The following is a 12383-nucleotide window of genomic DNA, read 5'->3' as shown; positions in this document are numbered from 1 at the left end:
AAAACAGGGTACAAAGAAGCAGCAGTATGGTCTTGGCAATGAAGGCCTGTGTGAAGAGGTTTTTAATCCAGAAAAGAGCCTAAAGCTCTGATACCATGACACAAACTGAGAAAAGAATTTTCTTCATACTTCTCTAATAATGCACAAAACGGTAGCTATATACATCAACCCTAGCAGCAGAAAAGGAAAACTAACTAGGTTATATCAGATCCCATGATTTATGGGATATTCTAACAGAATAGGAAACTAACAAAATCAGCCTAATTCTAGGAATACAGGCTGTTTCAAAATTTCCTAAAATAGCTAACTATACACGTATAGAATACAAGTCATTAAACACGTTTTCCCACAGAAAGTATTCTTTCACTCTCTCTTTCCCCATCTCTCTCTTTTTCTCTCATCCTCTTTCTTCTCTTTTCTTCTTCTTATACTTCACTCTTGATTTGAGTATCTTTTAAAATCAACATGTTCCTGTTGTCATTACTACTCTTTGGAGGACCAATAATTTGGACTGTTAGCCATCAAACTGAATTGGATATTACATTCTCAAAATGGAATAAGATTCTCAACATGCATCCACCAAACTAAATTTTAACATTCTACATTACGTTTGAAACCAACTTCCTCATTCTAAGTCTGGTTAAGAATATCTATAGTTTTGATATAAGCCTTCCTTTATGTACCATGTAGTGGACCAAATATAGTACCTCATACCCATTCCACATACCACTGTGATCACTACTTCTCCGAAGGGTTGGCTGACCAAGAATCTGGACTCTTATACATCAAAAGTTAATTAGGGGCTTTAATCTTCTGGTGGGTTTTCTATCTGTACCGATTCCATAGTTGAATAAGATTCTCATAATATATTGTCTTATGTCAATGCAATTAGACCAGTATGATTTGTGGCATCATGTACAGGACTGACATTAGAAGTGAATCATGTCTTCATATAACATGATCCTATATGTCCTTGATGAGTCCACAAGCCTTCATATTTTTGAAGGGAGGCTCATTTTTTACCCACCCCAGAGATTAAACTTCGAACTCTTCAATCCGAGCCCATTTTCGTCTAATACTTGGAATCAAAATTCAATTCTCTTTATGCATAAAGTACAATTTACAAAGTTAGGAATCGTCTTTCTGTACTTTTTTATTTTTTTCCCAACAATTCAAAAATCCTGACAGTCACGTCCTATTTGTTGTTTGCTTGTCATCTATAATGAGCAATAACCTTCCTAACTGCCTAACCTACAGAAATTACATGACATACGGAACTTAGATGACATGTATGTTATAGTAACCTCAAGTTTTTAGTTTGACATGATTTTTGAAGCATTTGAAGGTTCTCGAACTAGAATAATTCCTTAGTTTGACATATTTTTGAATAAATTTGGATACCCTAAGAAATTGAGTGACTTCATTTTGTTATTAATAAGATCAGAGAACCTGAATGCAGAGAGTAATTGTCAAAGTCAAATCATGGGGAGAATGAGCGACATTACTTATACTGATGCTACGTGATCAGCTCTAGTATTCCATGAAGTTACACCATATTAGATTTTTTATGCTTCAGCCTTGTGTCGCAGGTCTATATCTTCTGGCTCTTGGTTGGGATTTGGAGTTTATGGGCTTTGTAAACATCATCACCTCCACTACGTGATAAAATGGAGACCTCATTCGATAATGCCGCATTCATCGGAATGGTTATGTTTATTCAAAAGCTTTTTAGACAGCCATAAAGTGCACGCTTTTTGACTGATAAGTTTGCACTCTCATTCAAGAATTCCAGCTAGGTGGTTCCTCCTATCCTTAAAGGACACCCGAGTGCACCCTTAAATGAGTTGTTGAACTAATATTAAGTATCTAGAAAACAAAGGCTAAGAGAGAGAATATCACATAAAATTCACGATTGGATTAAAAAAATCATTGGTCTCAGGCAATTTGGTGAAGGAAAAACTAATCAAATAAAGGGCAGAATTAAGACAGATACGATCAAACCAAAGATAATAAGCATAGCAGACATTTTATTCTTGGAGATTGCATTTTGATTGAAAAAAAAAAAATGTAAAACAACTTTGTTCCCTGAAGGTGTAGACTCCTGATTGCTTATGTCAAAATGGGAATTATTTGTAGTCTTGTAAACATTGATTTTTGCATGCTTGTTCCAGGAGATCTGGCACCAACATATATGATGTTACAATGGATGATGCGGCTATCCTGGCTGGCCCTTTTGGACTTCCAGTAGAGATGGAAAGCAAGTTCAAGTTGGAGTTGCTGTAAGATCCCTCACTGTAGCCACTGCCTTGCTGCCTCATTTGTATTAGACACTACTTATTAATTAATTAATTCGATAAACAAGCTTTCATTCTTAACATGTTGCAGATACACGGATGACAAGCTCAGAATTACTCGGGGGTATAGCAAAATTATTTTCGTCCACTTACGTGCGGATGGATCCAAGCAGAAATAGAGTATTTGAATCAACCTGAAGAAAATCTGTTGCCTTTCACATACATGCGGTGCTATCAATTGGTGTAAACCTTAAATGATAAGTAAATGTCAGGTAAAACTGAAACACTGTTGTGGTGGCACCATGGCAAGCACTGTTTTTTAAAATTATGCTCATACATTGGAATCAATTATTTGACCACAAGAGCTTATCTTGTTAAGAATAGTATTTGCAGTTATGGCATCTTGATGGAGATCTTAATTGTGCTGGGTTGATATCTTGTGATCTCGATCTGCAGTCGCAACATATCAGCATCAATCATTCAGGCCGTCTTTTTCTTGTCCATTCCAATCATTGCCATTGCCACCATCTGCTGCTGCTACCTCCGCCATCACCACGATGATCTTCCCCGTCGTGAAAACACCAAATTAGGAGCAGTAAAATCCCAGTCATCGCCATCTATCACTACGGTGTTCATTTTAACTCAGAGAGTGATTAGTACCAACTTCTAGGCAATGGCTTATGGAGAACCGCTCTGACCACCACCATGGGAGGAAGAGGAGGAGGTTGTTGGGTGATGGTGTGCACGCGGCATGTGTAACAAGAAGAATGAGAAGACAACCACTTCTGGATGCATTCCACGCCGAAGTGATGGTTGCACGTGTTAGAGCATATATACATACTGATGATCAGAGAAGGTAGGTTAAACATGCATGCATGCATTATAGAGTACGGAGATATAAGTAATTTAATTTAATACCGACTACATTACAATTAAGTGTATGGCGATTATTGTTAGATCATATTAATTACCTTTCCAACACCTGAATTTGTTCTCAAACATTTCTTCAGTTGTCTTCCCATTCTTCTTGCCCCACATACCGCACGAGGCGGACCAATTGTCACCCGACAACCTTCTCTGCTTCCTCCAATGGTGGTGGCCAGAGCGGTTCTCCACAAGCCACTGCCTAGAAGTTGCTACTGATCACTCTTAAAATGGTAGATGGCATTGGTTGGGATATTACTGCTCCTAATTCGGTGTTTTCACGATGGGGAAGATCATCGTGGCGATGGCAGAGGTGGTAGCAGCAGATGGTGGCGATGGCAATGGACAAGAACAAGGCGGCCTGAATGATGATGCTGATATGTTGAGACTAAAGATCGACATCACAAGATATCAACCCTTAAAAGGCCAACCAACCCTTAAAAGAAAGAAGCAAAAGAACAAGGGCGAGAAGGAAGAGATTCTTTTCTAACCAGTCGGTCAGCTAAGTGCAAAAGGCAAGCAATCGGATATATATATATATATAAAGTGGTTCAAAGTTTTGGAGAATGGTGATATGAATTCTGTGTACTGCCCAAGTCCAATGACCTAGATTTTCTAATATATAGTGAGTGGGTAAGAATGGTGCTATGAATTCTGCTACAAATTCTTTGCTATAGGAATTTTTAACCCACATGATGTGGTGTTGGCAGTATGAAACCAACCACCGAACAAACACATCATGTGGGTTAAGGAACACAAAGCAACCACTAATTTATCTTCAGAAAATCTGGGAAATTTTTGGGCAGCTCATGTTTAAAAACTTTTACAGCCAGAAAATTATGGGAATGGGAGCCATATTGATTTTTTTTATAAATAATTTCAGTGAGGGCAATAGTGAAATTTTATAAGTATATATTTACAATTTTCGTTGTTATTAATTAGTTTTTTTGTGCTTTTGTTTTATGAAATCACACAGCCCTAAGGTGTCATGTTTGTGCTTTGTTTTCTGAAATCACCACATCTGTAATGCTGTTGGGATGGATTGTTTTACCTTTGGGCAGGGGTGTGTATATATATATATATATATATATATATATATATCATTGCTGGATCATTTGAAAATATTAATAATAATAATGTAAACAACCCACAAGGCCACCATTAATAACATGGGTTGCTAACTTGCTACAAAACAACATGGGTGTTCACATCACATCTTTGTTCAAAACAGAGCACAGCACACTCTCTGTTCTTCTACTTCTCTACTTTTAGCTGTGGAAGCCCGTTCGGGAGAGAATGGGTGACTTGGTTAAAAGGCTGACATTGGTGGATAAAATTGTGAACAAAACTGAGAACGTGAGTAGATAAAAGAGTATTTTATTGATAATATTTTATAGGATAATTAATACTGATCTCCTTTGAGGATCACACATTTACAGATTACTCTAACATCCCCTAAAATTGTGAAAATCTTTCATGTCTTTATCTAATTTAATAATAGTTTAATAAAACAAATATATATGTCAAACCAAAAGATTATTACCCTTTTATTTTTTTCACATCTCATAAACATTATATTATTTTATCCATATATATATATATATATATATATTTGAAAGAAAAGAAAAAAACACCGAATTAAACCCTAATAGGAAACCGAATAAAATATCATTAACAAAAAATAAAAATATATAAAAAATAATATATAGTTTTTGTAAAATTTAATAATATAAAATTGGTATGAAAATTAATACTTTGTATTTTAATGACATTTCATAATATTTTTATAGTTTTATGTCAAAATATAAAGTTATTGATGTCTTTTAATATAAGGAAATAACAACTTAGTTATTATTTAAATTTTTATTAATGGCAAGGGGTGACGTTTGAGCATGCGTTAAATCTCATGGAAGATCAAAATAATAAAGGTCAAACATTCTATCTTAATGTGATTTGTTCACATTTCAAGAAACTAATTTATCTTATATTATAATGACATGAGGCTCCCCAACTAGAAAATGGTTGTGAGAAAATTTGAATAAAGGGCCATTTTATAGGCCACTATTATTACTGGGTGCTGCCATTGGGTCTTAAACTTGAATTATTAGGTAGTTCCAAGTTTACCATGTCACTTTTGGTCCCAACTAATAGAATTAAGACAACACAAAAAAGGTCCCTTTTACTTTACAAGTCAGTATTGAGCATTAAAAAGGCCAATTGAGATAAACTGAAGAACAAAGCTTTGCGTTGTAGAAAAAGCTTAATCAAGTACATAAAAGTACCAAAGCCTTAAAACCATTTACCACACTCACTCTCACACTCTCTCTCTCTCTCTCTCTCTCTCTCACTCAGGCGCGCGCGATTGATTTTAAATTATTTTTTATTATTTTTTTTACTAAAGAAGACATATTAAAAATTGAATTAGTAAATGTAGAGAGTAGGAACCTGACATTTCAAAGTCCACTAAAAATATTAACCCACTGAACTATCAAGATATTTCAAAGTCCATTAAAAATATTAACCCACTGAACTATCGAGACATTTATATAATAGATTTTAAACTATCAAAACTAAATTGATTAACTTTTTCTGATAAATAAATAATCCACGTTTATTTTTCTTTCTTAAAAATACTTTAGAATACATCACTAAAATCATTTTTTTTTTTTTTTTCAAAATTTATCCAACTCCACTCTCTCTCTCTCTCTCTCTCTCTCTCTCTATATATATATATATATATTAAAAATCAACTAATTATTTTATCTTTATTCAAAATTGATCCAACTCCACTGTACCATTAGAACGTAATGTAATATATATATAAATTGATTAACTTTTTCTGATAAATAAATGATGTCTTAGTCTCATTTAGTAAAAATGCACAACCAAATAGTACATTCTTCCAACGATTTTTTACTCCAACAAAGGGAGCACAAATCATGTTGTCATATTTGTGCGATAAGTGGTATAATATGAGACAACATCTCCAAAACATTTGTAATCCAACTTAGAGAAACTCTCTCTCTAGAAAAAGCTGGTCATTCGATTTTGACCATCCATCTATACTCCGGAAATGAACATTGGATTTTCAGCTTGCTTGCACTTAGATTAATTGATAAGACTTTGGGCATTGCTTATTTCAATTGCCTTTGACCTTTGGGATTGTAAGAAATTGTGACAATCCCGTTCGGTAAACCAAACATTTTTAACACCACCGGCTTCTTTAAGCAAATACGAGTATGTCTTAGTTGTTCTTATGTCAGCTTTGACCATGGAATTAATAACACCTACACTAGTCTCGGTGATCTTTCTCCCTGTTCGTAACAAGTATTATATTCAGTAATGAATTTCATTATTTTCCACACACCATTTTTCACTTTGAAAATGGAAAATAAAATAAAATATAATAAAATGAAATAATTTTGAATAAAAATAAAATATAATAGTTGATCTTAGTGATGTATTCTAAAAAAAAAAAAAATTAAAAAAGAAAATTAAACGTGAATAATTTATTTACCAGAAAAAAAATTCATGAATTTAGTTCTGACAGAATTTATTTCAATTGAGAGAGAGAGAGAGAGAGAGGGAGAGACTACAATATTTTTAAGGCTTTGGTACTTCTTATGTACTTGATTAAGCTTCTTCAACAACCCCTGGCAAAACTTTGTTCTTCAATTTCTCGGATGGCTTTGGTACTTCTTATGTATTTGATTGAGCTTTCTTCAATTCTTCAACAACCCCTGGCAAAACTTTGTTCTTCAATTTCTCGGATGAAAGTATCATCTCAATCGATCTTTACAATACTCAATACTGACTTGATGTTGACTTGGAGAGTAAAAGTTGTCTTTTTATGTGTTATCTTAAATCTATTGGTTGGGACCAAAAGTGATGCGGTAGACTAGGGACTTCGTAATAATTTCTCGTCTGGTCTACTTTTAAGTATGTTCTCACATTTATAGCTACAAGAGAGAGTAGACCAGCTAGTACTATAATAATACAGGGGAGTGGACCTTACAAAAATATGTGCCTGGAGACTTGCAGTGTATACCGCGTTTGGTAACATTGGATCCATGAAATTGAGAAAATTTAATTCAAACTTTATATTTAAATTTCTTTCAATCTTAAAGTCACCGATTTGATATTCCAAAACATAATATAAAAGTATTTCTATTTTCATTTTCCTTGAACTGGTTTGTCTATGCGGCCCTTTCCAATAACTTCATTACCCATCAGGTCATGAACCTTCACTTTCTTTTAAGATATTAACCCAGCAAGGCAAGTGTGCAGGGTGTGTAGAAATTATTACCCAAATAGATGTAATTTCAAAGGTAATTTATACAAATCTCCCCTATAATTTGTTATAATTACAGAAACCTCTCTTTTTATTTGAAAAATTACTCGGATCTCTCCTATTTTTTAAAATATCATACACATACCTCCTTTCTGTTAGAGTCAACGACGAAAATTTAATTAAGGTAGAAGATATATATATATATATATATAATGCTTGATATTATATTCTAAGGCAACCAAGAGCCGGCGGTGCTTCCTGGCTTACCAATAAGGAAGGACCATCAAGAAAGAAGATCGCCTCTTTTGATTCTTTTGTTCTTGTATCAAGCACCATGGTTACATAAGCGATGGAGATTTTCTTTGAAAAGCTCCTCTCCTCGCACATCATCACGAAACCCAATTCATGAATCTAGTCATGAAAAACTCAATTTCGGCAAAAGGAATGGTGGCTGCGAACAATTGGGTTTGTGCGTATGACATTTGCGATTGGGTTTGATTTATGTGATTTGGTTTTTATTTTGGAAATCAAAATTGCGATTGGGTTTGATCTGTGTGACGGAACCTGGTCATGAAAACCCCAATTCCAGTGTGTTATTGTTTTGTTTTGTTTTATATTAATTTTCTTAAATTAATTTAAAATTTGATCTGATATATATTTTTTACCGAATTGAATGAAAAGATGAGGATGGATGACTGTACAATTCCTAAGCTGGAGAAGCAAGAATCGTCGGAAAAGCTTAAAGTTTCAACAACAACACACTAGAGGGTCCCCTGCCTAATTCATTGTCATCACTATCCGGGCTCCAAGTTTTGGATGCTTCAAGTAATCAATTCACGAGTCCTATTCCAGCGAGCTTTGGACGCCTTGTTTCGTTGAACAAGCTTGTTCTAAGCAAGAATTCGTTCTCTAGATCGATCCCTTTATGAATTGGCTTACCTTAAAGAAAACCCAATTCATGAACCGTCGTTACCGCCGCCAACCTCCAACCACAGGCGAATCATAGTTCTTTTTTCCTTGCTGATCCTTTTTCAATAATCTTTTACATTTTTATTTTTATTCAAATATTTAATCTCTGATACTATTTTTTTCCTTCTCGGTTTTTGGTAGCTCTGAAACTATAAACCTTACCAGAAAAATCACACAGTGAGATGAAGAGACGGGTGAGGGTGAAAAAATAGCGTTATTGGTTTTATGTTTCTTTTTTTCTTTTTCTTTTATAGAGTAAGGAAACTTTATTTTCTCCTTTTATCTCTAAAGTTTCTTAATCCAACAGGTGTAAAAGGAGAGAGGTCGTTAATATATCGCATTACAAATATATATATCTACACACACACAAAGATGGAGGAAAATAGAGATGTTGGTGGCGGTGGCCATTGCCGTGGCCGTGGTGGCACCCATGGTGGTTGGTGGTGGTGGCCCCAAACAGTTTTAAGATTTATTTATTTATTTATTTTGTTTTTTTTTTTGTTTTTTTTTGCTCTCTCTCTATATATTATATTTTGTAATTGGCTAATTTTTGTGTCAAAATAAGTTCGATCGAGTTGTATTTTCAAGTTTAAAATTCAAGATCAAGATTGGTTGTGGAACTGAAGAGATGTTTATGTTTGATAAATTGAGGTCTACAAAAAAGGTATAAACAACTTTAGGAAGTTGAGTTAGAAGGTTAGGACACTTACATACATGGTATATTTTTCAAAATTTTCAAATCCAGAATTTTTCTAATAATTTAATCCTTATGTTCAAGTCTAGCCAACTTGAACCAGTTCCTTGCAGCTGAACCGGCTCAAGATTCATACTTTGAATCCAATTCAACACTGGCCAACTTGAACCGATTCAAGGACTCTAAACCAGTTCAAGCTCTTCTGCAGATTTTGGTAACTTAGTTTCCTGTTCTGTTTAAACTTCCTATTTGATATAGGTTTATTTCCAAAAGACATATGAACGAAATTAACTTCTTTTCTAAGCATATCTACGTTTTTTAAAGTCTATATAAACAAATTTTCCCATCTAGGTTTGTGTGGCTTTTTGCATTAAAACTTCTGATTTTTAAAAGCCTTTGAGAGATATTTTAGAGAAAATCAAATATGATTTTTCTGTTTTTATTTTGAATACACACATAAACACAAGAGTGATTTTGGAGTGTTGTTCAATTCCTGATCGTGTTCAAGTCTATTGAATATTGCATTTACAATGATCAGAGAAAACATATCTATTTCTTCTACATTAAAATTCAAATCTTGAAGAAAATTGGTGAAACAATCACACTTTAAAATGGTCAAAGCATTCGAGGAGTATTAATTAATCTACCAGCAATCCTTCTATAGAGATCAAGTATAAGCCTTGAGTCAATAGTTGTTGGACGGGACATTGCAAAGCCAAAGATTGTCAGCAATTGGTTTTTGGTAAGAACGATAGGGTCAAGGGCGGATCCATTGATTGGGGTGGGCTAATTTAGGATTGGGCTAATTTTGGGTGGGCTAATTTTTTTTTTTTTTTTTTTTTGGGGTGGGCTGAAGCTCACCTTCGCCCACCCCTCCCTCCACTCTTGGATAAGGTGTGAGCCTGAATCAAAATCCATTGTACTTTATTTCAAATATAGTAGATAGTTTTGCTCTAGACTGCACAGTTCATGAGGTTTTCCCAACAACAATTGGTATATTCTGTCAATTGGGGTTTTTTCGTTAAAAATCCTGGTATCATCTGTCAAACTTTATTTGTTTTACTTGCTTTTATATTGCACATAATTGTTTAATTATTTGGTAATTTAAGTAAAGCTAATTGAATAAAGAGACACATGATTAAATCATCTCTAGGTAAAATCTTAAACTTTTCACAATTTATTCTGCTGCACAATTCACGATTGGTATCAGAAACAATCTCTACACATTGAGTTGATCGTGGGAAGTTTTTTATTGTTTTCAAAAATTACCTCATTTCATTGTTATCTCACTTAAAGTGGTGATGAGGATAGATGTAGTTTTTCCATCTTTTTTTTTTTTTTTTTTTTTTGTAAGCTCGAATTTTATTAAACTGGTGACCTCATTTGTATTGTCATGTTAAAAAAAAAATAATTATTATAAATAAATAAATAAATAATTGTATTAAATATATATAGTTATATACAGTACAAACGAAATAAATAAATAATTGTATTAAATATACAAATGAGGTCACCAGTTTAAGCTATTATTAACAACAAACGAAATGACTATTTTATCCTTACATAAAATTACCTCATTTCATGGTTCTCTTATAGTTAAAGTGGTGATGTGGATAGATGTAGTTTTTCAATGTAATATATATATTTTTTTGGTAAGTTAGATTTTTATTAAACTAGTGACCTCATTTGCATTGTCATGTTAAAAAATAATTATATAATAAAAGACTAAATTACACTAATGTTAGCTTTTATTACTCCTTACATGGAGATGCTAAGGCTTCGTTTGGATTGAGTAAATAAAAGAAAAGAAAAGATTGTGGAAATCGTGTTTAGGTAGGTTTTAGTGAAGAAAAAAGAAAGGATTGGGAGAGATTTGGAGGGATAACTTGCTATCCTCCCAAAAATGAGAAAATTTGGAGGGAAATGATAGTGAGTAAATAGTATTTTCATAATAACAAAATTACCCTCTTATAACATTTGAATTATATCTTATAACATTTTATAAAAAAAAGGTTATGATAGTAATTTAATTCTTATCATTTTTTTTTTCTCCTCTATCTTTTCTAAATAAGAATAATATCATTTTTTTTCTTTTCCCTCATAATTTATCCAAACATGAATAAAGATTATTACTATCATTTCTATTCATTTCTTTTCTCTTATAACTAATGATATCATTTCTTTTCTTTTCTATAATGTTTATCTACATGAAGCCTAAGTGTGGTGCTTGACTGCTTGGTATCTATGACTCCTTCAAGATCAAACATATGACCTGTTATGAAAGTAATAATTTCATGTACTTATTGACTTAATAAAATGACAGTTTTAACCCTAGATATAACGTGCTCATCATGAATTAATTTGCTTAATTAAAAGATTGGGTAAAGTGCAAAAAAAAAAAAGAAAAGAAAAACCCTTGAACTATGTTCAAATAACCCCTTAAGTATATTTTGTGCGTAATAATCTTTTAATTATCACATTATGGTGCACAACGCTTTAATGCCTAAATCATATTTCATTAGAGGACCATAATGCACTTTCTTATGAATTACACTTAATCTAACTTTTTTTCTTATTGAAATAAGTTATGAAAGAATTTCATATTAACTTGATGACATATTCTCCATTAAATTTGCATAAATTTACTTCTAGTTTTTAAAATTTATTAATTAAATAAAAATCTTAAATAGAAAATTTTAAAAAATTAATTAATTTCATAATTTTTAATGAAAAAGGTATCTTTTATTTAAGTAATTTATTAATTTTTCATCAATATATTGTATAAAAAATAAGGTATTTTTTTTTACGGTAAAAAAGTTTAAACTGATTAAAAAAGTTTTATTATAAATAATAAAATTTTAATAATAAGTTAATCATTTTGAAAAATGTTAGTTACAAATTAATATTTTTTTTCATTTTTATGATAAATTGATACTAGTAGTCAAAGGTAAATAGTATAATTAATATTTAGATAAGAGAAAAGATAATAAAAATAATTTACTAAGAAATAATAAATTTAATGAGAAAAGGTAAAATAGTCTTTTGCGATGAATTTGTATCAATAATTTAGAGAATAATTTTTATTTCAAGAGAATTATTTGTTTCACTTTTACCCTTAAAAGATACTATGATGCAGAAATCTATTAATCATGTCTTCTTTTGTTTTGGGAAGGTGATTGATGAAAAAATAAAATAAAAATAGAACATAAAG

The 12383-nt window shown here is 32.3% G+C and overlaps 1 protein-coding gene across 1 annotated transcript in view; it reads left to right on the top strand.

Moving 5' to 3' along the window:
* LOC132311297 (probable plastid-lipid-associated protein 12, chloroplastic) overlaps positions 1–2695 on the top strand; it is a 35599-nt gene extending 32904 nt beyond the window's left edge. The window contains exons 10-11 of the mRNA XM_059809164.1: positions 2172–2279; positions 2386–2695. Of these exons, the coding sequence (XP_059665147.1) occupies positions 2172–2279; positions 2386–2473 (196 nt within the window). The 3' untranslated portion in view covers positions 2474–2695. The remainder of the gene's footprint in view (positions 1–2171; positions 2280–2385) is intronic.
* The last annotated feature ends 9688 nt before the right edge of the window (positions 2696–12383 follow it).

This window comes from Cornus florida, unplaced genomic scaffold (genome assembly GCF_030987335.1).
Source record: "Cornus florida cultivar Cherokee Brave unplaced genomic scaffold, ASM3098733v1 CherokeeBrave_3.0.0_Hap2_Chr06, whole genome shotgun sequence".
NCBI lineage: Eukaryota > Viridiplantae > Streptophyta > Magnoliopsida > Cornales > Cornaceae > Cornus > Cornus florida.
The sequence above is the reverse complement of the archived record's forward strand: the minus strand, read 5'-3'. Positions and strand labels throughout refer to the sequence as shown.